Source organism: Panthera onca, chromosome B2 (assembly GCF_046562875.1).
Source record: "Panthera onca isolate mPanOnc1 chromosome B2, mPanOnc1 haplotype 2, whole genome shotgun sequence".
Lineage (NCBI taxonomy): Eukaryota > Metazoa > Chordata > Mammalia > Carnivora > Felidae > Panthera > Panthera onca.
In genome coordinates this window covers 15473839-15500376 of record NC_138343.1, presented here as the reverse complement: position 1 = coordinate 15500376, position 26538 = coordinate 15473839, and the positions used below count along the sequence as shown (strand labels likewise).

General features: G+C 50.8%; 1 protein-coding gene across 7 annotated transcripts in view; it reads left to right on the top strand.

The window, feature by feature from the left end:
• PHACTR1 (phosphatase and actin regulator 1) overlaps positions 1-26538 on the top strand; it is a 559123-nt gene that overhangs the window by 512486 nt on the left and 20099 nt on the right. For all 7 annotated transcript variants that reach the window (XM_078446629.2, XM_078446625.2, XM_078446624.2 and 4 more), the window contains one exon: positions 2323-2479. In XM_078446629.2, coding sequence (XP_078302755.1) covers positions 2323-2479 — 157 coding nt within the window. The remainder of the gene's footprint in view (positions 1-2322; positions 2480-26538) is intronic.

Below are 26538 nucleotides of genomic sequence, written 5' to 3'. Positions count from 1 at the left end.
CTCATGGTCCATGAGTTCGAGCCCCACGTCGGGCTCTTTGCTGACAGCTCGGAGCCTGGAGCCTGCTTTGGATTCTGTGTGTCCTTCTCTCTCCGCGCCTCCCCTGCTCATGCTCTGTCTCTCTCTGTCTCAAAGATAAATAAACACTAAAAAAATTTTAAAAAGAGAGAGTCAGGTGCTTAGCCAACTCAGCCACCCAGGCACCCCTATTTGGTCAACTTTTTAATGAAGTTCCATAATAGCAACCTTTTACTGAATATATACCGTGTGCCTGCCAGTATGCTAAAATCTTATTCTCTTATGTGCATCTTACAACACCCGGTGGCATAGGTACTGTTGTCCCATTTCACAGATAAGGAAGAATAAAGAGAGGAAAGGGACTGGCCCAGAGCCTCACATCTGTCTAAGAGGCAGTGCTAGGATTTGATGCCCGCTAGGTCTCATTCCCAGGCCCTTATTCTAAGTCCAGTGGGGGCTCAGTCGCTTGAGCAGTTGACTTTGGCTCAGATCCTGATCTCACTGTTTTGAGTTCAAACCCCACCATGGGCTCCGTGCTGATCGTGCACAACCCCCTTCGGTTCCTCTGTCCCCCTCTCTCTCTGCCCCTTCCCCACTCATGCTCTCTCTCTCTCAAAATAAAATAAAATAGAATGGAATAGAATAGAATAGAATAGAATAGAATAGAATAGAATAGAATAGAATAGAATAGACCAGGGCACCTAGGTGGCTCAGTTATTTGAGCATCTGACTCCGGCTCAGGTCATGATCTCGCCGTTGGTGGGTTCGAGCCCCGTGTCCGGCTCGGTGCTGACAGCTCAGAGCCTGGAGCCTGTTTCAGATTCTGTGTCTCCCTCTCTCTTTCTGCCCCTCCCTTACTCATGCTCTGTCTCTCTCTGTCTCTCAAAAATGAAGAAATGGTAAAATTCTTTTTTTTGAATGGTTATTTTGAGGGAGAGAGAGAGACAGAGTGTGACCAGGGGAGGGTCAGAGAGAGAGAGAGACAGAGAAACTGAAGTGGGCTCCGGGCTCTGAGCTGTCAGTACTGAGCCCAACGTGGGGCTCAAACTCACAAACATGAGATCATGAGCCAAAGTCAGATGCTCAACCGACTGAGCTACCCAGATGCCCCTAAAAATGAATAAATGTTAAAAAAAAAAAAAAAAAAGACCAGTGGAGGAAGAAAGACCAGCACTATTAAATAAAATCTAAAGGAACCCCACCCCCCCCCCACAAACATGGAACTTCCCAGCCTCTCGCTGTTGGCTTTACGCACACCAGGCTTCAGACAGCTAGCTGAACTGGAGAGCTGAGAAGAGGCCTGGTGAGCAAGCAATGAGGTGGTGGAAATAACATCGAAGAGAGAGAACCACAGACGGGCCACCAAAGCCCAGGGGACCCCTGAGTGGGAGTGGCTCCCAGCCTCTGCTCACCGTTTCCTGCCTGGAGAATTGAACGATTTATACCACGGGTTCTCAGCCTCGGCACCGCTGACATTGGACCAGATCATTCTTCACTGGGGGGGGGTTACCCTGTGCATCGTAGCATGTTCAGCAGCACCCCTGGCCTCTGTCCGCTAGATGCCAGGAGCACCCTCCCGCCCCCCCCCACCAAGACCCCAGTTTTGACAACTGGAAAATATCTCTAGACTTTGCCAAGTCTGTCCCTGGCGGGGGTAGGGAGATGCAAAATCGCCCTTGGTTGAGAACCATAGATGCATTCCAGACATAAGGAAGCCCCCTCCTCGGCTCAATCCCAGAATGTTCCCTGTTGGAATGATCTTGCCTCCACTCTCGCCCCAAACTCCCCCAACTTTGCCCAACTATACTTTCCTTCACACACCCCGGGGTCCCCTCCAGCTGTCTCCTGTGATTACCTGGCTTCTCCATCATCTCGGAGGCTTCCCCCCTGCAGAGGGCCGCCAGCCACTGCTGGCCCCAAGTGACCTCTGTCCCGCCAACACTGGCCCCTTCTCCTCTTCGAAGCTCCCACAGTTCCTCAGGGCCTCTGACCACTCTGTCTTGCATTCTCTTGCACTCCCCAGGCCCCGCCAGCCCTCCTTTGTGATGCTGCCTGCCCGCTGGGGGTTCCTGGGGGAGCTGGGACCCAATCACAGGCTCCCCCTGTGCTCCTCACCTGCAAGGCACCTGGAACCTGCTGCTTTCAGGAACTCTATCAATGAGCGCTTTGAATGAGGCCTTAGCCACGCCCCGGGTGTTAAACCCATTATGTCGGCCTTCCTGCCTTTAACCTTGAGGCCCAGCCTCGCAGAGGAGGACAGGCAGGTTTGCATCAGCATTAATGACTCGCTTCTCCCTCCTGCAGCCTCCCTGGCCATGAAGGTGTGCAGGAAGGACTCCTTAGCCATCAAACTCAGCAACAGGCCCTCCAAGCGGGAGCTGGAAGAGAAGAACATCCTCCCCAGGCAGACGGATGAAGAGAGACTGGAGTTGAGGCAGCAGATCGGCAGCAAGCTCACGAGGTAGGTCAGCCCGCCGGCCGTCAGCTCCGCGGCCTTGAGTAGAATCCAGTTTCCATCCCCAGGTCAGGCCCGGGTGCCCCTTGAACAGCTGCCGGCCGGAAAGGTCCGCGGAAAGCTTTCCACTTTTCCAGGGTTGCTTTTATAGTCCCTTCCCCTTCAAGACTCAACCAGATCTTGGGAATTTGACTTGAATAAAGATTCAGGGAGAAGCCGAAACGGCAGCTTTCCGGGGCGAATAACGGCCCGTGAAGAAGCACCACCATCCAATAAGACGGGACCACCTGCATCCATAGGGGTTGTGGCTTGGCGAGGCCCAAAGCAGTCAGATAAATACATTTTCTGCTACGCTGTGCAGCTAGAGGGGACCACAGGTTAATCGGGCCTCGTTGCTAACCTGAGCGGTGGCTCGTATTTGCAGCTATTACAGACATAGGTGTAGCAAGCATGTTACAATTGTGTGTTAAACACCCGTGCGTGTGTTTATAACCTAGGGCATGTTGATGTATCAGCTAACGCTAGCAGAGCGTGTATTATGGGCCTGGCTTTTCTCGTACACATTTTGCGCATATTGAGTCACTTAGTCCTTGAGCCTCGCTACGAAATGGGTATCTGTGTGCCCATTTTACAGAGGAGCACACCAGGGGTGGAGACCTGTAGTTACCCTGTGTGCGGTGCTGCACAGAATAGCTCCAGAGCGCCCCCTCTTGGCCACGTGCGTGACACCGCCTCTCTGTTCTAGGAGCTGGCACACGGAGCCCCTTCCCTTGTAGGAGGCGCTGTGCCCAGGGTTTGGGCTGTGCTCTGCCTCTTGGCACAGTCGCCTTGAGTGAGTCACTTTTCCTCTCCGCCTGTGTTTCTGCATTGGTAAAATGGGAGTTGCAAGAATTCAGAAGCATAAGGAAAGCCTTCAGGCCCATCCCTGGCCCACAGTACACACTCAGTCATCTGTTATTATTTCGTTTTCTCCTCCCATCAAGTCCGGCAGGTAGCTTTCATGGTCTCCTCAAATACAAGTGGGGAAAGTGGTGTATAAAGAGCTAACAGAGGCGTAGCCGTCACCCAGCGGCGTGCTGGTATTCTCCCCTCCCAGTGGATTTAGTTCTTTACTTCCGGGGCAGCTCCTGTCTCGTGGTCAACTTGGTTTCGGTCTGGAGGATGCTGTTTCACTGGTGCAGGGCTGTGTAACTCATTGGACACTGATGGACGATATGGTCTCCCTTCTGCCGCCTTTAGAGTCCTAGGATGCAAATCGGTCACCACCTGCCTCTCGCACATGCTCATCGAATGCGGTAACCCGTTCGGAGTTTAGTGATCCGCATCTCTCTGAAAACTGTGGTGACGGCTCCTTCCAGCGCCCCGGAGAGCCTGTCCCATCGTTGGCTCGTTAAACGTTGTTCCTTTCATGCAACAGACATTTCTGTCCACGCAGCTCTCACCCCTTGTCCTCATTCTCCTCCTTCAGCGACTGCTCAGAGCCTCCTCCCTATTATCGTCCCTCCTGGAGACCGCGCCACTCCCAGGGTATAACCAGCTTCTCTTTCTGGGGGTGGGATGGGTGGCTATAGGTGTGGGCTGCTTCCTGAGCCAGCTTGTTCGTTTTACACCTAATACAGACAGGGCCAGCCCTTGGTGGGACTCGGGGAAGAAAGAAAGAGCCATTTCTTGAGCCCAGCCCATCTTCTCGAAGGGCAGCTCCCTCATGCCAAGGGTCAGCGCCCTTTATTGTATTTGTTCTCCTCACTTCCCACTTCCCCGGCTTTGCTGCCGAACAAGCAGAGCCCAGGCATGTGAGGGGGGAAATGAGGGAGTTCTCTGGGGGACATGATGTCAGGAAGAAGCCAGGACATCTGGCCGCCCAGGGTGGCATCTTCACTGGGGAAAGAGAGACAGGTGGGGGAGGGGGGGGGGTGTGGTGTAGAAAGCAGTTGTATGGCTGGCTTCTCTGCTTACCCATTGTAGAGGTGTTCCACCTGGAGGTAAGCGACAAAGTGAAACAGGAAATTGCTGTCCCAGAACATACTCCCCAAAAGGGAGACAGCCCCCAGCTTCTCCTGCCTGAACCCAAGTTCCCATCTGGCCGCCATGACCGGCCGGCAGATGGGAAGAGACCCAGACCATGCACGTGCCAGAAAAAGTCCTCCTTGAACATCAACCCTTGAACATCAAGTTCAAGTTATCCTTGAACATCAACCCTTCCCAACCCTTCCTCTTCAAACAACACTTAGCTACTGCCTGGAATTCCTAAAATCCACTGAAGGTTACCATTCGCCAGCCTCTTTCACCCTGATGGTGGCCCGGGGGAGAAAGAGGGGGGCAGGGAGGGCAGCATTGGGCACATTTGAGGTGTTGAGCTGGCCGGCATCCTTGCTCCCAAGTTCACCCCGTCTTGGCTCCCTCTTCCAGCTAGGGAGTTGATTTCCTTGCGGTAAGACCCCGGGCATCTCCAGCCAGACTGTAGAAAGTGGATCTTAAAGAGAGAGGATTGTCAGAAGTGTTTAGCGGGCTGAGTACTACGGTCTCCAGCGGCCAGGCCAGTCTGCATCTCAAGCCCACCTTCAACATAGTGCAGCCACTGATTCACACCCAAGGAGTTTTCGAGACCGTTCCCTTTAGAATGAGAACCCAGCTCTGTGCTCATAGCCACTCCTTTATCCCAGAGCCAGGGCCGAATGGAAGGGACTTTCTGAGAACCAGAAGGTGACAGTGGTGGACAGAACTAGTTGTAGGACAGGAACCTTGGGTTCTAGCTCTGGTTTCTGCAGTTTCCTGAGCAGGCACCTGCCTTCCCTGGGCCCTCACTCCCTAACCCGAGGGGATCAGATTAGGTCATCTGATCACCTTCCGCCATTTGTGAGCTTAATTATCGAAAAAGTCGCTAAAAGAATGTTAGGAATCTGCATTGAGTTTGCTGCGGGGCTGTGGCATTCTTTGGCTGCTGGAGGTGGCACAGAAGGGCTAGAAATCTTACCTGCTTTGAAAAACACGAGGCCAAGTCTGCTGTGCTCACGGAGTGACAAGCAAGATACAAAACCTAATGTTAGCCTGGCAGTGTTAATAGCATAAAACAAACAAACAAACAAAGCAGCATTCCAAGAATGCTCCCAGCTTGGGGGTGGGAAGCAGAAACACCACGTAAAACGATGTCAAGCATAAGGCAGAGAATGCAAAAACATTGTCCTTTCAAAAATATGTTCTCGTGGATGCCATTGGGCACACTCTCCAGAACCCCAATCAGGGAGCCATCCGGGTGTCTTGACAGTCGGTTGCCATTTGAGAAATGTGGGCTGCCCTTGAGACATGAACATGGTCCGCTGGGTGCACATTGGCTCTGCGCCTTCTGTATACAGACTCAGGATGGGTGCAGAGAACCAAGGGGTGAGCAAGCCCATCTACTTGGGTGTCGGGAGGACACAAGTAACAAGACTTCTATTTAAATGTATTGTGTATCATTCTTTTTCATTTGATTGCGTGCGTGCGTGTGTGTGTGTGTGTGTGTGTGTGTGTGTAGTAGATGAGTGCACTTGTGTGTGGCTAAAAGAAATGGCATATATGGGGGTGCATGCCTAGATTTTATTGATGGAGGTTTTTTTTATAGTTTTTTATGTTTATTTATTTATTTTGAGAGAGATGGAAAACATGAGCAGGAAAGGGGCAGAGAGAGAGAGAGAAAGAGACAGACAGACAGAGAGGGAATCCCAAGCAGGCTCTGTGCAGAGCCAGACGTGGAGCTCGAACTCCTAAAACTGTGAGATCATGACATGAGTTGAAATCAAGAGTTAGATGCTTAACCAACTGATAGAGCCACCCACGCGCCCCTATTGATGGAGTTTTCAAAAAGCATAGAGTCCCCAGGTCAAAGGGCCCTTCTCAGGGCTACGTGAGGAAGACTTTTCATCTCCCGTGACCTCTGGTCCATGGAAATGTAGAACCTCAGGGTAGTCCCTCAGCCCACCGGAGCCCCGCCCAAATGTAAGACCGCGCTGCTCTCCATCTGGGCCTCTTCTTGGGAGCCCTCCGGGCTGGACCATAGGAGGTGCTCAGCCCAAGTGTGTGCTGTTAGCTGTCGGATCTACTCCTAGTTCTTTTCCTATACCAAGCTGGTTATTCTCCCGAGATAAATATTCAGTCCACAGGATTCCATTTTATGTGCCACCAATTTACCACCCACCCCCCCAAAATCATAGAAGAAATGAGGGAGCCATGGCTCTCAGTGTCCGTAGCTCAAGTGGCCTCCTGATCAGCCAGGGATATGACTTCTGTTCCTTCTCCGCTCTCCAGCGGGGGGTGGCGACAGAGCCAGGGAGTGAGACTCCCCTGCAGGGCACAGAGCCCCTGGGAAGGGGGCTTTCAGAGACTGCACAGAAGCCTGACGCCTAAAAACATCATGCTGTTGTCTCTGAACTATCCTTTAGAAAGCAAATTGTTCTGTAAGTCACCAGGACTGCTTGTTTTAAAAGGAAGGAACTAAGACTCTGGAACATGGCTCGTTCATGATCACTCAGCAGCCAGTGGACTTAGACCTTCTCTCAGGGAGCTGCCAGCTCTCCAGACCTAGCCGGCTCGGTCCTCTCCCACCGAGACCCTCTCCGCCGTCCGCTCGAGTCCCCTCTGGAACGTTTAGATGAGACAGAGGGAGGAGAGAAGCCTAGGAAGAAAAATCAAACAGAAGGCGCCTGGGCAGTGGATGTAGGAGCGCATAATCTAATGCACGCTCGGGAGTAAGTGGGGATTGAGGCGGTCTGCTTCCCTCACACACTTGCCCCCCGAAAACACCTCTCCTCCCTTGAAATATCAGCCTCCCGCTCGGGTGAAGTGCCTTCACCTTTTTTGCAGCCATGGTTGACCAGAATCTCTCAGCACCGGCCTGAGTGGGTGCGCGCCCAGCCCCCACTTGTCTTTGGAAACATCTCCGTGGGGAAGCTCTTGAAAGCCACGCTTGGTTTGGGGAAGGATGTTTCTCTTCGGGATGTCCTTTTTCTGGACCAGACGTGTCCAGAGATTCAGGCCGTTCCCCTATGATTCCACCTGAGGATCAAAGGAAGAGACTTAAGCTTCTCAAAGTATTCTTTGCTGTAGATGCATCACCCTGATTGACCTGTGTGTTTATCTCATCTCCCTGGGAGTACAGCTCTGTGTCAAAATTTCCCCTTTTTATAAGGAGACCAGTCATATTGGTTGGGGCCCAACCGTAATGGCCTTGTTTTAACTTGGTTATCCCGGTGAAGAGCCTGTCCCTAAATAAGGTCTTATTCTGCGGTACTGGGTTACAACTCCAACCTACAGATTTGGGGGAGATAGGATTCAACCCATAACATGTGGGGAGGTATAAAGTGGGTCTAGCTAGGAAAGGGGCCCCAACCACAAATGCACGTGGGGGCAGCCAGAGAGTGAACATAAGTGAAGCAGGCAGCTCTGAGATTGTTAACAGAGAGTGTTGGGCACAGAGGCACTGGCACGGGACACCTGGGTGGCTCCGTCAGTTATGCACCTGACTTCGGCTCAGGTCACGATCTCGGGGTTCGTGAGTTCAAGCCCCACGTCAGGCTCTGCGCTGACAGCTCAGAGCCTGGAACCTGCTTCGGATTCTGCGTCTCCTTCTTTCTCTGCCCCTCCCCTACTTGCTTGCGCTCGCTCACTCGCTGTCTTTCAAACATAAATAAACATAAAAAAAAATTTTTTTAATAAAGGCACTGGCACCATTCACCTTTAGCCCCTGTTTTTTTGCAGAAATGGAGGACTAGTTTGTCATATCCTCTGAAAACAAAATCCGGATTTGTTTAAATGACAGTTCCAAATTTTTAAAACTTGGCACAGAGCAAGGAGAATACATTTATGGACCAAATCCAACCCCGGGGAGCGCATCTCTGCCTGGGTCCCTGGTGTTGACCTCTGACCTGGAAGACGTACTCTTTCGTCCGTGTGACCCAACCCTACCTTCTGTGGGGAAGTGCGCTACGCATTTTGCTGAGATTTTGACATGGGAATATTCTGTGCATCACGTGCGTAAATGTGAGAGCGTTGTATGTGTGTATCTGCAGCAATTGGGAATTAACATCTTGTAGGTATCATCCCAGATACACCTTGAATGTAGGTATTTTTGTGGATGGATCCTTAAAGCAGTCCACCACGTCCCTAGAGAGAGCTTGTGATCCAGCGTTCTCTGTCTCGGGAGTTTAGTCAGATGACTCCTGAAGAATACGTTAATTTGGATTTTTTTCCTCAATGCCCATGAGTCTGGGAATCAGAAGGATTTCAGAAGCACCTGCTGCTCGTTGATCGTGCGAACGTACCCCTAAGGTATGAAAACCAGCACTAAGCTCCAGGTCCGGATCAGAGGTAGAACCCTCCTTTGAGAAGTACGAAAATTCTCCTCTCCTCCTCGCTGGGTACGGTCCCCGTCACCTAGCGAGTCGCTATCGTTATTCTGGCGGAGGGTGGTGAACGAGATGGGGCCGGTGGGAAAATCCCCCTGGAACTTACTATGTTCTTGCCTCGTATTTAGAATGTAATAACGTGGTAGAGAGAAAGAGTGTGCTAAATCCGTGTGTTCGGCTGCCAGGTGGCTCACAACTAGAGTCGCCACGAGCAGAACACAAAGTGATACGTGCAGAGGATTAGGTCCTGCGTTAAATCAGAGTGCAGCGTTCAAGGGAGAAAATTGAAATCCATTTCTTACGCTCATGGCACAGGCAATAAAAGACAGTCCTTCTGACTTGTAACTGTGGCTTGCTCACCCGCCGCTTGTGGTTTGGGAAAATGCCGCCATCAGTCAGCCACACCAGACTCTCATTCTGAGGTGCCAAACAGCATTCCCCACACCCCCGAAATCTAAGGACCGATGCAAAGCGTGAGCTGGCATCTCCCCAGGCTAGGTAATTTCTTTGTTTAATTTTTTTTACTGTTTATTTTATTTTTGAGACAGAGAGAGACAGAGCATGAGCAGGGGAGGGGCAGAGAGAGAGAGAGAGGGAGACACAGAGTCCGAAGCAGGCTCCAGGCTCCAGGCTCCGAGCTGTGGGCACAGAGCCCTACGCGGGGCTCGAACTCACAAACCGCGAGATCATGCCTGAGCCCAAGTCGGACGCTCAACCGACTGAGCCACCCAGGCGCCCCTCCCCAGGCTAACGTAATTTCTGCTGCTGCATAAGCACGTCCTAAAACTAGGGATAAGACTCGAAGGCTCTATGAGTTCAGTTCAACTTTGGCTGAGTGCGCCTAGACACGAATCACCGCGAGCCCCCACTCCAGTGAGGAAGGAGGAAAGTAGACCCGGGTGCACTTTGGGAGGGGTGCCTTGTAGACCCCGCCTTGCAGGCCAGGCGGCTCCATCATGGTCATCCCCGGCATCTTGACCGTGGAGGTGGTGGTGGTGGCCGTGGCACGGAGCCCAGCCCGGCGGGGGGGGCGGCCCGGGGAGGAAGGGAAAGCGGGTCATGGCATCCGCTCTGCGTCCCGTCCACAAAGCCCGGCTGGCTATGGCTCCGACCGGTGGGCTTTCTCTGTGGATTCCGAGACCACCCCCTGAACCAAAGTGCAACGAGGTCCGAGTCACCTCGCTGACGCTGCGCGAGTGCACGTGGTTCTTCGGCATCTGCGTGGCACACGCGTGGACCCGTCCAGTGGCTCCCACGCTTGATGCCTCTCCCGTCACCTGGCTGCACAAAGCAGGAAATCCTCTTTAAAAAGCCCTTCGGAAGCGCTGGCATCTCATGAAAGGCGCTGAGCTGAGATCTGCATGAGGCACCTTGGGAGGAGGTGGAAGAAAACTTGCAGAGCACAGGTGTGGAGGCTGTGGCCTTGAGGCATGAGCCATGCCCATCACGGGACCCACGGCCGGCCGTGGCCAACAGGGCCTCGTGAAGACCCAAGAGCCTCTTGCCGCCCCCCTCCCCCCGCCAGCTGTTAAGAAATGCAGTGAAGACAGAGTTCTTGACGTCTTGTAGGGCTTTCTGAGCCCTGACAGCATGCGTGTGTGTGTGTCCAGGGTGGGGGGGGAAGGGCGGGATTGCACTTTGCAAGCCTTATGGGGGATGTCAAGGAACAAAGCCACATCTTGTCAGGCACTTCCAGGGCTCTGTGCTTGTGACTCGCAGCTGCCCCGGCTGTCTGTTTTTCCATCGTCCAGGAAGGGGTGGCGGGCAAAAGGGCTGCTTTCTACTCAGCGAAAACAGAATCCGTCTATGTTTAAAACTTGCCAAGGTTAAAAAAAAAAAAAAAAGTGGCCATCACTGGGGGGGGGGGGGGGGGACAGGGAGTCTCATTTTGTTTTCTGCTTCATAGCTTTTCTGAACAGCTGATTCTTCATGCCAGCAGCATGTCAAATCTGGGGCGCTGCGTCGGGGAGGGTGCAACTCTGTGTCGCGCTACAGACGAAGCAGAGAATGGGGGAATCTTCCAGGCTGCCATATGGCCACATTTTAAGTTGTTAACGGCCCTTTTAGTTCTCCGGTGATTTGTGTCCGGGTCGTTATTGGGGTACTCTGCAATGATCATGCTTGTTTGTCGTTAATTTAGCGGACGGCAGAAAGGCCCTCTTTGTCTCTTGGAATATTTGGCTGGGTAAGAGAGGAATCAGCCTGTCTGCGTTCAGAGGCGACCACTCAGGGTGATGGCCCCTGACATAACATTACATAAGACTCCAGAGGCCTCTCTGTTGATAACAAGCTTTCCCACTGGCATTTGAGCTGATAATTTTCATCTCAACCCTGCAAGATGGCCGTTGTTGGGATCGCTTCGTGTAGGTGAGGAAACCGAGCTGAGGATCGTAGAGGTGATAAGCGGCAGAGAGGAAGACATCTTTCAAACCCCAGACTTTCCTATTTGAGGCAGACATGCTAAGAAAAATGTTTAGTCTGGTTTAGTTTTTGTGTTGGACGGAATTTCCATCCCAGGTCCCCGGGGTTGGGCGGGAGTTGTGTGGGATGGTGGTGGAATTCTGGAACAGGGGCTCCGTCTTATGTGTGCAGATATCCTCAAGGGAGAGAGAAGCTATGGAAGGAGGAAGGGATAGGAGATTTCCTTCCATCTTGGACTCCACTGGGCTTTTTATTGCATTTCAGGAACACTGCCCACAGGGGGTAGGAAGAGCTGAGGTTTGAGTCTAGAGACACTCCTGCCTGATAGAATGTGGGGAGCGAGGGGGTCCACGCGCTGGTTCCCACAGTGTGGTCAGTGGCATTAGCGTATCCTGAGAACTTGCTGAAATGCGTACTTTCAGGCCCCACCCAGACTCTGAATCAGAAATTCTGAGGATGGGACCTAGACATCTGCATCGTAACAAGCATGATTCTGACACACACTGATGTTTGGGAAGCAGTGGTCTGAGGAGAAAGAACAATCCAGGCCTATGAAGCTAGACCTTAGATTGAAAGTGCCATCGTCCGTTTACTGACTGGGTTCCCGTCCAGCCTCAGTGTCTACCTCTATAAAATGGACCTTCCACCCTAGGTCATCAAGAGCTCTAAATGAGTAATTCTTTCAATTGTCCCCGATAACGAACACTGGTTCCTTCCCTCTGTCTGTGAATTTGAGTGTTAATATTATGCCGGCCTCTCCCTACTCAGAATAAGTCATGCTATTTGCCCTAACAGGCAAATCCTAAATCCCAGTGGCCTAAGGCAGTAAAGGTTTGCTTTTCACTGGAGTAAAGCCTTATGTGGATCAGATGGCCTCTCCATCCTATAGCCATCACAGGCTTCTAGAACACATGACTCCAGCATCTCCATAGCCAGGGAAGAGGGAGTAGAGGAGATAATCCACGTCGCTTCTGCTTAAAACCCACCAATGAGAACGAGGCTTATGACTCCAACCCAACTGCAGGGGAGGCTGGAGAAGGTGAAGAGCATTTGTAGTATTTGATGAGCACAAAGTACCTTAACTACAACGCTAGCCAGCCAGTGTTTGTCATAGTCCTTCTTTCCTTAAGGGTTCCGGTCATGGTGCCAGTCATATAAAAGGGGCCATCGTATCTAAAACAGACTCGATTAAAAGACTTTTCAGAAACTGGGGTGTGTTCACACAGTGGGAATATTACACGGTCTTTAAGAAGGAAATTCTGCCATTTGCAACAGCACGGATGAACCCAGAAGACGTTATGGTAAGTGAAATAAGCCAGACATGGAAAGACAAATACTGCACAAACTCACTTGTATGGAGAGTCTTAAAAACCCAAAAAGATCAAACACAGACTTGACAGAGAGTAGAATGGTAATTACCAGAGGCTGGGGAGTTGGGGGGGGGGGGGGCGTGCAAAGGCAAGTCTGTGCTCAGGCGGCACAGACTTTCAGTTCTAAGATGAATAAGTTCTGGAACAGGTAATGAACAGCATGGCAATGAGAGTTGATAGTAACACATTGTGGGGGCGCCTGGGTGGCTCGGTCAGTTGAGCCTCCAACTCTTGATTTGGGCTCAGGTCATGTTCTCACGGTTTGTGGGATCGAGCCCCACATTCAGCTACATGCTGACATCGCGGAGCCTGCTTGGGATTCTCTCTACCTCTCTCTGCACCACCCCCCTCGCTCATGTGTGGGTGCACGCGTGCTCTCTCTCAAATAAACATTTAAAACAAATGGCAGGTAACACATCGTATGCTGTAATTTCCCAAGAGAGTAGATCTGACGTGTCCTCACCACACATCAAAAAAAGAAAAAAAAAGGTACCTTATGACACGAGGTGATGGATGTGTTAATTTGAGAAAATCATTTCACATTTTAAGTATACCCAGTTTCCATCTGTCCCAAATGAAACATAAATAAAGGCCTTTCCACTGTTGGCCGAAGTATAGAAGGCAGCCAGTTGGCGGTTAGAAGGCAGAGAGCACAGTTTCTCCGAGGGGAGCAGACCACGAGAAGAGTCTTGGAGAGTGTGTGTTGGGGCCAGTGTCTCTGCGTGCTCGCGAACGGCGTCAGTGGATGAATTGCTCCTGAGGTCCAGTTGAGTAAAGCAACTCATAGCATTGAAAATCATCTCACTTAGAGAAAAAAGAGACCCCCCCCCCAAATAAACACTGCCTGCATCTAAAGAAGAAAAACAAAGCAAAAACTAGCTTAAGTACAAATGGAGGGTGTAAGGTGAACTTTCCAGGGCCACAAGTTCCTAAGGGAGACCACGGACCCTCGGCTTCAACAAATTAATTCTATAGTAAACTATTAGTTAAGCACCCACTGTGTGCACAACACTGGGCTGAGCGTCATTAAAAAACGTAGCTGGATAACCATCCCTCTCAAAGGATTAAGACGAGCTAGTCAAGGCATACTTGTTTTCGGGTTTACTCTGGGAAAAGATCAAAGGGGCAAGTTCTGCGTGGCTTCTTCTGGAGCGCATGGTTTTATTGGCATGAATCTCTTAGACTATTTATCTTCCCATGTTTTTCCTTTATTCCCAAACGAATGGCGGGGGTTGGCGGGGTGGGGGGGGGGGGGGGGGGGCGGGATCATTTAAATATTGAATAATCCAAACCTTTGATTCAGAGTCATTTTCTCTGAAACCAGCACATTAATGGGAACATCTTCAACTCGAGTTGTCATAGCACTTTTCCTGCGATACAGTCTTTTTCTCGCCGCAATCTTTCGGTCCCCTTATAAACTAAAACAGATAAGGACATGTCATTTCTATCACACTGTGATCCAGGAAAGGACTCTCGGAGCCATTTGTGAACTTGCCAGGAGGCAATAAATACACTGAGTTCAGTTATCTTGAGAAGCATTCAAAGTATCTTTCGATCTTTGGTTGAAAGATAATTTTGTTGCTTGGAATTCTACCTCAAAATGTGGTCTGGTGCTTTCAGAATGGCTTATTCAGATTTTCTTTTTTTTTTTTCTTCCGCGATGGGCTTTGTGCCTGTATCTCGAGAAGAATTAATATACCTGAAATTACTATCACACTGTGTGTTAACTTTGTAAATAAAAACTTACAAAATTGGGGCACCTGGGTGGCTCAGTCAGTTAAGCGTCCAACTTCAGCTCAGGTCACGATCTCGCGGTCCGTGGGTTCGAGCCCCACGTTGGGCTCTGTGCTGACAGCTCGGAGCCTGGAGCCTACTTCAGATTCTGTGTCTTCCTCTCTCTCTACCCCTCCCCTGCTCACACTCTGTCTCTCTTTCTTTTTCTCTCTCTCAAAAATAAATAAACATTTCAAAAAAAATTTTTTTAACCTAGAAAATTAATATCCCTCAAAAAAGGGAGAAATATATTCACATCTCTCTGGAAGAAACAGGCCAGTTATTTGATTAAGAGCTTCACAAGTCATATTCTTAGTTATTTTTCTCAATTCACGTCTGAAAGAAAAACAGATTACTTAAAACAGAGCTTTTGAATTAAATCTTTGAGGAGATTTTCAGTCATCAAAAGGCCCGTGAAGAAAGGGATTCTTGAATTCTCACAGAGGTGGGTTCTTCCATGGGCACCGTGCCCCCCTGGATCGTGCTTATTAGCTCATAGAACATTTCAGCCAAAGGCCCAGGCAAGAGATGATTCCCCATCTTAGCAGATGGGGATTCAACTATAAAGTTGAATCATAGCTCGGAAAGTCTCAATAATTTTGAAGACTGAGTAGGTACTTTGGAGGATCCTTTACCCGGTGCCTTAGTTTGGAGTTTGCCTACTCTTGCTGTCATTCGGATGAATGAAGCTCTAATCGTGTATTCTGACGATTTCTTTGTTCCTTGTTTTGATGGTGAAGTTGGCATTTCTGGTCTCCGGGATAATTTCCAGAGTACACAAGGTGCCTTCTGCCTCACCCGCCAAAATCGGCTTCGGGTTGCATTACAGGTGATTTTTCTGCAGCTCCCGTGTAGAGCTTGCACACGGTCCTGAATACTTAAATTGCAGAGTTGGATTACACTTGAGAAATGTGCAGTACAGTTCTTTTTCACGTCTGCCCGCACATCTTTGCTTAGTGGCGAAATACCGCGGATCGCGTGCAAAATGCTAATAAGAGTAATTTATTTTATTTATTTTCATTACATTCATTTTACTCTTGGTTACAACGCAAAGATTTTTGTAATAGCCTCGAAATCTGCATAGATGCTCTCACTAAATAGAATAGAAACGGGAAAAATCATCCAAAGATACAAACCCTGGAGAATCGCTTTTCCCTCTTGATTCTGAAGGCAATTCCTTTGAAATATAAGTGAATGCGCTTCTATTTTAGGAAGTGTGATCATGAAAATTTTATGTTCTTTGCCCGTTGAATCGTGAAAACAATAGTTCTTCAAAATGGGAAGCCTTGTTAGTTCCTTTGGAAAAAAAGTAGGCAGGCAGATGAATAGTGCACGCTCACAGGTAATCCGTCTGTTGAAAAGAGTTTTCGCTACCTTAAATCCAGCCCTCCTTTTGGCTTCTAAGATTTTCCTTGTGTTGTTCATCTTTATACTGTAACTTACCAAGCTCTTCTTTTTTTTTTTTAATACTTTTTAAAGTTTATTTATTTTTAAGAGACAGAGAGCACAAGCAGGGGAGGGGCAGAGAGAGAGAGACACAGAATGTGAAGCAGGCTCTGAGCCGTCAGCGCGGAGCCCAACGTGGGGCTCAAACCCACGAACTGCGAGATCATGACCTGAGCCGAAGTCGTACACTCAACTAACTGAGTCACCCAGGCGCCCGCACCAAGCTCTTCTTAAAAGACGCTAAGGTAGGAGCGCCTGGGTGGCTCAGTCGGTTGAGCGTCCAACTCTTGGTCTCCGCTGGGGTCGTCACCTCACGGTTCATGAGGTCGAGCTCCACGTCGGGCTCTGCGCGGACAACACGGAGCCTGCTTGGGATTCTCTCTCCCTCCTCCTCTCTCTGCCCCTGCCCCCCTCGTGCTTGCTCACTCCGTCTCTCTCTCAAAATAAATAAATAAAATATTAAAAAATGAAACGATGCTGAGGGTAGTCGGTTGCGTCTCCCCGTGAGTTACTGATGACCCTATACCAGGGCTGCCCTCCTGAATCTGACCGAACCAGGCCATCTGCCATCTGTATGTCCATCCCAAGAAGCCCGGCCCATGTCCCATGCAGGGACACCCTCCTTGTGTGACCTGGCACCCCCTTTGTACTCGTGGGAGCTAAGTGGACGGCTTCTGCCTGGAGCCTGCTATGTGGGTCCAGCACATCCCTGGAGCCCCTCCCCTCCCCACCCTGGGCGCCCCCCGTGTCTCAGTTCTCTGTCACGGTGCCCTCTTTCCTCACCGTCCTTGACGAGCAGAGTCCTTTGGGATTTCACAGCCCGTGAGATCTGATTCTCACCCCACTGTCAACGAGCAGGGCAACAAGGACATGCGCAGGCGTTTTCCGTGAAGGAACCGTAACTCCACGTGGCTTCGTCCAGACACAAAGGAAATAAGCCCATTGTTTTTCTTTTCTTTTTGAAAGCCTATGTGCAGTCTCCAGTTCAGGCTCCTTGAGAAATTAGCAACAACAACAAAAAAAAACGGTCACAAGTTTGCACCGTGTGTCACCTGGTCTCTGGTTCATGATTTATTCGTAATAGAATGCTGAGGTATGTATAAAACTGTGTCGGTCATTTTCTTAAACATTCATCGTTCCCATAAAAGATTTCAAACAGCCCGTTTGGTCTGGCAATGGGCTGGATCCAAGAGGACATTCTGATCTCCCTTATGTACATCACAGTTGTCCTCCCGTTGAGTTGATAACAGAGCCCTAAGGTCAGGGACCCCGTGAGAAGGAAGAAATCATCCTCATAAGGCCAAGGAAGGTGGGGCAAAAACTCTTATTGAGGGAAGGGTGCCGTAAGTGGGGGAGCTCACAGCTCAGCTGCACGGCCACCTCTCTCCTCCAACTGTGGAGCCATCGAGACTGAACCCCCGTGTGGGCCAACGCATGAGAAAGGGACAGGAGCCCGGAAGCCCCGAGGGAGGAGGATAAGAGCATAGCATGGGGACAGTTGGCATAAAAAAAAAAACACTGCAGGGGAGGTGATGCCTGGGAGACAGGGCATCTGCCAGATATTTGATCTGTGATGGCCGTGACGAGGAGGAGAGCGTTGTTGTGTTCAGGTTCGCGGTCTCGTGTGTCGGGGACCCGGCATATTGCTTCTTCTTACGTGAGTAAGAACCACACAGCACGTGACTAGAGAAGAACCCTTCCATTTTGCATTGAGGAACCAAAACCATTCGTGTTGTGTGTGCTGTGACACGTCTTGGGGTTCCACTGCGCTGGGCACGGTTTTCAGGAGCGGGTGACACCCTGTGGCAGGGGCCGCGAGCTAGAGCGTGAGGGCCACATCCAGCCTGTTGGGACATCCCACTTGGATGGAACTCAATGGCTTTTCCCTGGTATAGTGACAGAGTAGAGTGGTAGTGACAGAGATCACATGGCCCACCAACCTTGAAGTATTTACTGCCTGGCCCTCCGAAGAAGAAAGAAATGACACATTAAAGGATCTATACGGAGGACGTTTGGAGAAGGTGGCCTTGCCTCCTGCAGATTGACATTTACAAAGCGCATCAGCTTAAAATCTCCCCATTACGGGGAGAAACTTTATCTTCACGCAGAGAGGGTTCTGTTCCCTGTACTAGTTTCTATAATCAGAATGGTTCCATTTGCTTTTGCTTACTTAGCCCAAATCTGAAGCCCCGAATTGCTTCACAGATTATACTAGGGATGTAGTGCATTGTTTTTAAATTTGCTTTATTACCTGAGCGACTAGAAAAGCTGCTTCCAGGGCAACCGGGTGCCATCAGAAGCGGCACGGCCGAGCCCTTGGCCAGCAGAGGAGGGGTGGGCTGTACAGACAGATGAGAGAGGGAATCGGTGTAGCAGAAGATGTGTGTTGTCCTCAAGAAAGGAGGGGCCACACGCCATGCCCAGCAGGCCCAGCTGGGAAGGGAGTTTCAGCAGGAGTGATGGGAGGGTCGTCTTGTTTTTGCTGCGGGAGCTGGATTCCGGCCCCAGGAAGAGGTACGAACGTGCCAGGAGGAGGGACACAAGGAGGAGACGTCCAGTACTGGCACCTGGTTCCTTGAGCGCCAACCTCGGGACGGGAGATCCAGGGGACATCTAGACCCAGCCTCGCACAGACGGGAAGACAGGTTGCGACGGAGGTTCCAGGTTCCTCCTGGAAGGTTCCAGCAAGCCTCGGAACCACAGACACGCGGGATGTGTGTAAAACTGAGGCGACCGGGGGCGCCTGGGTGGCTCGGCTGGTTAAGTATCCGACTCTCGGTTTCGGCTCAAGTCGTGATCTCACGGTTGGTGAGTTCAAGCCCTGCGTCAGGCTCTGCGCTGAGCCTGCTTGGGATTCTCTCCCTCCCTCTCTCTCCCTCCGCCCCTCCCCCACTGGCCCGTGGGCGCGCTTTCTCTCGCTCTCAAATAAACTTTTGAAGAATTTAAAAAATAAGATTGAGGTGACCAGAGCCCGACAGAACCTCTGTAGGACACTTACTGTGTGATGAAAACACGTACTTAACACACGCACCCCCCCCCCCCCGCCACGTGTGCCCATGTCGGGAGAGCCCGTGTTCTGACTGGGGACGTGGGGTGCTGAGAAGGACCCAGTGCTCTGCTGTGGTTGATGGTCCCCCATCCCTCCCCCCACCACCCGTGAAGGCCCAGAAGGAGGCCTTCCGGGGCTCTGAGAGGCCGAGCGTCCCCCCGTGGGTGGGATCCTGCTTTCAGGCAAGGCTCAGCCTCACGGTGTTCCCCGGTGAGAGACGTGTTGGTCGGGGTGCTCTCCCGGAGGAGGAGACCGCTCCTGACCGAGGGAATGTTCCACAGTGAGCCATTTCCTTCAGGACAGAGGGGGCCCTCTGACACCTCGGGAGCTGGTTTTGCTGGTGGTCCTGGGAAGGACGTGACCGTCACGGCCCAGGGCCGCTCATGGAATCTGCCCAGTTTTCTCTGGGCTCATACTGGGCCTTGCAGCCCTGAGACGCTGCCTGCCCGTGCCCGGGGGGCCACTGTCGAAGTGCACACGTGGGAGAGTGAGGGGCTGTGTGGGCCGTGTACCTCATGCGACCAGAACGTGAGGACGTCAAGCAGAAAACCAGAGGGAGGGACAAGAACGTGGGCTCTCATTCACCACGCTGGGAACTAAGAGTCCTTTGGTAGCTACGTGCTCTAAGTTCCCGGTCGCCTTTTGGGGAATACATTTAAGGAGAGACAGCCTCTTCTCACAAGGGGTCTCCCAGAGCATTGGGTGGATAAGGCCAAAAGAAAGTAGGGAGAAATCATTTCTGTTTCCTGTATAATCAAGGTAAAATGTATTCGAAGTGTCCCTATCAGTCCGTTTTCCCGTTCCCATTAAATAGATCCTTTCCCGGACAGGTCAACCCTTCCCATTCATCTTTCCTGATCCTTTTAGAATTAACAAAAAGGTTGCCAAAGAATGCAAAAATGCAAGTCCAGATTGTTTAGACATTCCTAAAATCCATGCTGCCAGAAAGAAAAAGGGTGGGGGGGGGGTGGGGATTGAGGAGGAAGGGATCTGGTCTGTTACATCACATATACAGAAAGATACGTTTTATGAAAGATGATCATGCCACAGGAAAGCACTTACAGTTTCATGAGAATAACTACATTTGAGAGGCACCTGGATGGCTCTGTCAGTTAAGCGTCTGACTCCGGCTCAGGTCACGATCTCATGGTTCATGGGTTCGAGCCCCACGTTGGGCTCTGTGCTGACAGCTCGGAGCCTGGAGCCTGCTTCGGATTGTGTCTCTCTCTCTCTCTCTCTCTCTGCCCCTCCCCTGCTCACTCTGTTTCTCAAAAAAAAATTTAAAAACATACATTTGATAACACCCCTTTGGGCTGCAGGGTATATTGGCTTAAAAATGAAGCTTTACATTTGGGGCACCTGGGTGGTTCAGTCGGTTGACTGTCCCAACTCTTAATTTCGGATCAGGTCATGATCTCACGGTTGGTGAGCTCTAGCCCCACGTCGAGCTCTGCGCTGACAGCACGAGGCCTGCTTGGGATTCTCTCTCTCCCTCTTTCTCTCCCCCTCCCCCAAGTTAGCTCACTCTCTTTCCAAATAAACATTGAAAAAAAGAGCCAGTTTTACATTTAAAATTAAGGAGTGAAAGGGGCACCTGGGTGGCTCAGCAGGTTGAGCTTCCAACTTTAGCTCTGGTCATCATCTCGTGGTCTGCGGGTTTGAGCCCCGCATCAGGCCCTCTGCTGTCAGCACAGAGCCCAGTTCACATCCTCTGTCCCCCTCTCACCAAAACCCCCTCCACCCGGCATCTGAGACTCTTTGGGGTTTTTGTGTCCTCATCTCTGGGTTTCTAAACAGCCTGGGATCTCAGCTGAGCCCGAGTTGTTATTTTCTCTAGAAATAAAAGCTTGTGGGAGGCTGTGGGAAGAAACTGGCCTCCAGCCACGCTGGGCAAAGAGAGTTAGTCTCCAAAGGAGGCCGGGGCCTCACGTCCCCTCGGACCTCTCCTTGTTGAGCACTAATGGCCCTGAGAGATTGGCCCGTTGGGGGTGAATGTGAAAAAGTCAGGAGCTGTACATAGTCTGCAGCTCCTAGAAGGAGTCCAGATGGGAAGAGACCGTGCAGGGCCTACGTCCAACTTTTCATCCCTTGCCTTCCTTCGGAAAGTAAATCAGGGATCCCGCCTGCTGTTTATTGAGACCCAGCAAAGCAGAGGCATTGGGGAAATTTGGGACCATAACATTTTTTGAATGAATGGATGAATGAGTAGGTGAATAAATTAGATGTATACTTTTAGGCCATTCTCCTATGGTCTGGGCTGTGTACGTCACCCTACCCATGATACCGTCCGTGACTGTCATTCAACAGTGACACCCAGAGCTTCCTCTTTTCATTGGAACCACCCGTCGTCCTTGCCCCAGAGTTCTGTGTCCATCAAAAGCAATATTCTTTAAAGGATTAAGAACAGTAAGTCTAGAGATGCCTGGGGAAGGCTCAAGTTCAGAAAAGACTCTGTAGACGCCCATGTATACTTGAAGTTCCTGCTTGAGCCTAAATCAGGTCTTTGCGGAGACTCGGGCGGTTGTGGACAAGTTTGGTGGACGTGTCCTGAGTCCACCAGATGTCAGCTTTCTTGCATGAGATCAGCTCCATTGGCATGAACATCCGTGCCCGCACGCTGGGGAGGCAGCCACTGGCGGTAAAGTGACCAGGTATTGCCAGGTGGCTTTTCCAGCAGTGAAGGCAAAAGCCATCGGTGAAGGGGTTAAGGCGTGAAAGTGGCCGATGCTATCTGATAATGGCAGGACATGTTAAAAACTAAGCGTGGGGGTGGTACCTGGGTGGCTGAGTTGGTTAAGTGTCTGACTCTTGGTTTCGGCTCAGGTCATGATCTTGTAGTTTGTGAGTTGGAGCCCCACATTGGGCTCTGTGCAGGCAGTGTGGAGCCTGCTTGGGATTCTCTGTCTCTCTCTCTCTCTCACTCTGCTCCTCCCCTGCTTGCATACTTTCTCTTTCTCTCTCTCTCTCGCAAAATAAACTTTAAAAAAAATTTTTTTAAAGAAACCAGAAACCTGGATTAATAATAAAAAAACAAAAACAGGGTTCACCTGGGTGGCACAGTTGTTTAAACGTCCAACTTCGGCTCAGGTCATGATCTCATGGTTCCTGAGCTCAAGCCCTGCATCGGGATTTGTGCTGACAGCTCAGAGCCTAGAGCCTGCTTCAGATTCTGTGTCTCCCTCTCTCTCTGCCCCTTCCTGGCTCATGCTCTGTCTCTCTCTCTCAAAACTAAACCTTAAAAAAAAAAAAAAAAAAAAAAAAAAAAAAAAAAAAAAAAACTAAGTGGGGACTCCCAGAAACCGTTGGGATAATTTGGAAAGATGGGAGATTATATGTTTGTATGACATGGGACTATTGTATGTATGTCATCTGATTGTTTTTCTTGGCTTATTCCTCTTGGTTGGAGCACCGTACCCATGTTGAGCCTCTACCTTTAAAGAGAAATGGCACGATGATTATCTAATAAAGGTACTATTATCTCACATTCTCTTGATCCACCAGAGTAGATATGTGTGACAAAGCAGGTGTCTCCTTCTCCACTGGTTTTCCTCAGTGTCTCAAACAGGAAGCTTTCCATCCATCTTTCCACCAGGAAACGTATGGTTCACAAATTACGATAACCTGGGGAAGATTTATTTACAGCAGGACTAATAATGAAGATGCGGGCAGGCATCAGAATCCTCAACACAGAGCTGCTGGCCATTTCTGTCAAACAACCAGCGGTGACTAATGAGATGAGCCTGGTTTTTGGTGTAGTTCACGTAGATTACTGCTGCACCTTCCATAAGGACCAAGAAAGCGGTAGACTGCTTCTCAGGCTAGCTAATGGAAGGCCTAGACCAATGTCTGGTATGTAACGGATGGACAGTCAGATCGACTCACTGATGCATGACAGATGGATGGATAGATGATGGACAGATAAGATGAAGCTAAAGGTGACCGGATCGCCTTAGTCACTTCAGCGTGGTGGAATCGTGGACTTGTTTTGATTTCCACATTCCTTATCTTTTGATATCATATTGTCTCAGGATTTGTTTTGATTGACTCTTCCCGTAGAGAAGGCCATGTTGAAATGAGCATAGTCTCTGGTTGACTCCATTAACGGTCTTAATTTCTCTTGTAAACAACTCAGACACCCTTTCAAAAGTGAAGTCTTCCTGATTGCTAACGTTGGGTTTATGCCTGAACATGCCAATTAATACTGAAAGCATTTGCTGTGGAGGCTCTTGGGTCTTTGTTTGTTTTTGAAGATTTTTATTTTTTTCAGTAACCTCTGTACCCACCATGGGGCTCAAACTCACAACCCCGAGATCAAGAGTCTCATGCTCTACTGACTGAGCCAGCTAGGCATCCCTAGGCCGTCAGTTTTTGTAACTCTTGCTTATAAAACGGGTTTGATGTGTGTAGCAAAAGACCTTGTCTTTTCCAACCTGAATTCAACTCCACACAATCAGCATTATTTCAGTGTTTCCTCTGGTTTGCAACTCACAATCCCTGAGCTTAGCCGTGGGGCCTCACACTGGGGCCACAGCCTCCAGGGGGGTAAAGCCAAAAACATTTTTTCTTTCTTTTTTTTCTTTTTTTCTGAGAGTTTATTTAGAGAGAGAGAGAGAGAGAGAGAAACCGAGCAGCAGGGGAGTGGAGGGCTGAGAGGGGGGCAGTAGAATTCCAAGCAGTTTCCACACCGTCAGCACAGAGCCCGGTGCGGGACTCAGACTCACAAACCGTGAGATCATGACCTGAGTCGAAATCAAGAGTTGGACGCTGAACCGACTGAGCTACCCAGGTGCCCGCCCGTCTTTCTTGAGGGAGACCTGTGTATCTGCTTGAGGTCAGAGACGTTTCTCAAGTTACCAAAAACAAAATGTTATGGTTTATAGTTACTTTTAAAAGGGACGTTTGCCTCCCATTCTCACCCGGGCCTCTCGGCCCCCCTGGGTGGCCAGCAGGCTGGCTTGTGGTTATGGCCACTTGTCAGACAGCGAAACTCGGCGCAGAGGTACTGCGACACGACGTGCCCTTCTGGTTAACATTGGAGGCAGGCCAGGAGGCAGGCTCTGGACCCCAGTCCATTTTCTCCTCTCTGGGCTCTTTCCCGTGCTGTAGGCAGGCTACCTGTGAGTAGCCTGAGGGGAGTGAGGAAGAAGAAGAAAATTGAAAATCATTGACTGAAATTCCTGGAAGGAGTTGGGTGCATGGAGCAGTGATCGACAGAAGGGGTAGCAGGGCGCAGTTCTAAGGCATAAAAGCGGAATTGCTGTTCACTTTGCCCAGAGGAACCTCTTCAGTGGTAGGGGCACCTCAACGTACGACGCACAACTCCCGGGATGGATTATTATTCATTAATTGAATCACCCAAGATCTTTGGAGCCCCTCCCATGTGCCAGGAGCTGCACTAAGTCTAGAAACACAGAGATAAATAAGACATCATTTGTGCCCGCGAAGGATTCCCCGTGTACTTGAAAAGGTGGTTGTGTCAGTGGGTGGATAGGGGTGAGGCCAGGATCCGGACGGGGGGAGCCCAGCAGGGGGAGCCGTTAGATCTGCTGGGAGGCTCCGAGGAGGCCACGCAGGCACGAAAGGCTGAGGCGTGGAGAGAAGTCTGGCTCCTCCGAGGTCCCCCCGCCTGTTAGGTGACAGACCCACGCTCGTCACTGGCACGCACGGTGGTGTTTCTGAAGCCACCCCCAGCAGAGGCCACTTCTGGGGCTCTCCCCACGCGTGAAACCTGCTGAGGCGCAGGAGCTAGGGGTGTGGACAGAGAAGTAGTGAGAGCCCTTGAAAACCCAGCAGAGAAAGAGCTTCGAGAAGTAGCCATTCACTAGAGGTGCCGCGTGGTAGAGAAAGGTCCGGTCAAATGAGGGCTCCGTAAAGGCCACTGGATCTGGGAGATCCATCCTCAGGGACCTGGACAAGAGCTCTTTCCTGATTCGGGAGAGCAGGGTTTCTGAACCTCGTCGCCGTCGTCGCTCGGCCCGGCTGGTTTTGCGTTGTGAGGGGTAGGCGTGTGCACGGTAGGACCCCGAGCTAGATGCCAACATGGGCCTCCCCGGTCGTGACAACCCGAGTGGCCGCAGATGTGGCCGGAAGTACCCCGGAGGCAAAACCGTCCGGGTGGAGAACCAGGGCGATAGAATGGTGTGGACTGATGGTGATGACTTAGTGTCCCCTCACGCTTGGACCACTCTTTGGAAAGGTCTGGAAGCCCAGAGCGGGCTGGAGATGGAGACTCCCTGGGGGAGGAGCAGGGTGCCAGGAGGGGAATCTGTGTTGTTTCTAATGGAAAACACACGTGCTGGGCCTCGGGAAAGAACTAGAAGAGAGGGAAAGGCTACAGACAAGAGACAGTCATGGGGCAGCATTCACTTACTGATTTCCCAAGTGTAGAGTATATCCAGTCACCAGACTCAGTGTCGGCATTGTGCATGCCATGGTGAGCCAAGGAAGGGCTCCTCATTCAAAAATTACTGAAAAGGTCAGGGGCGCCTGGGTGGCTCAGTCGGTTACACGTCCGACTCTTGATTCCGGCTCAGGTCATGATCTCACGGTTTATGGGATCGAGCCCGGCATCGGGATCTGAGCTGACAGTGCAGAGCCTGCTTGGAATTCTTTCTCTCCCTCTCTCTCTGCCCCTCCCCTGCTCACACTGTCTCTCAAAATAAGTATTTTTTTTTTAATTGCTGAAAATTTCAAAGTGGCAGAAGGGCATCAGAGCCCAAGTGTGGGGCCCTATGCAGCGGCCCCGGGTGGTGAGGGTGCAGGGCGGCCCAGCCTCGCGGAGCTCAAGCCCTGGGGCCAAGCACCAGCACGAGGGAGATCCAGGACTGTTGTCACACCCTGTCGAGGCGCCTTCACCAAAAGGTTAGTAGTGACCAGAGTAAGTGAAGTGTAAGATTGAAGCTGTGATCTTGGGGATTAGCATCAGTTAGCCAAAGAGAAATGCTTAGCTATAAGGAAGGGCATGCATATCGAGAGGAAACCAGGAAAACACAGTTCTGTCCGAAGGATGGGGTCGCGGGGTTCTTGGCAAGTGGCCAGATCAGGAAGACTCTCATAGGACCTGGTGTTTTGACTCCCCACTGCAGGCACTGGGCGGGCATGTGTAGTTCTCAAGCAGGGAGTGGGGTGACCGTGTTTCCCCGGGGAAAGAGGACCCGAGTTGGACGGGCCATAGCAACCAGGAGAGGTGCTGGTGGCTGTGGTGGGCTGGGACGGGGGACCATTTGGACCTGGTGGTGGACTGGCTGTTGAGGGTGAAGCCGAGCGAAGACAATTCCTAGTTTCCTGGCTGGGGCACTTCACCGGGATGGGGTGGGGGGGAGGGGACACAAAACCATGAGGACAGAAGGGAAAGATGGATTAATTCGTTTTGGACCTCCTGAGTTTGACCACCTATAGGAGTATAAATTAGAAAGGCCATCTGGAACTCAAAACTACTACTGGAGGTATAGATGGCAGAGTCATCAGCATGTAGATGCCAAGTGAAGTCTTGAGTGTTGATGGGATCATCCAATGAGCGTGTGCGGCTAAGTAAGTACTAAATGAGCACCTATTATGTTGGCCGTGGTCTCCTAAGAACTGGGGGTGTAGCAGTGACCAAGGCCAGACAGACGCCCAGCCCACAGG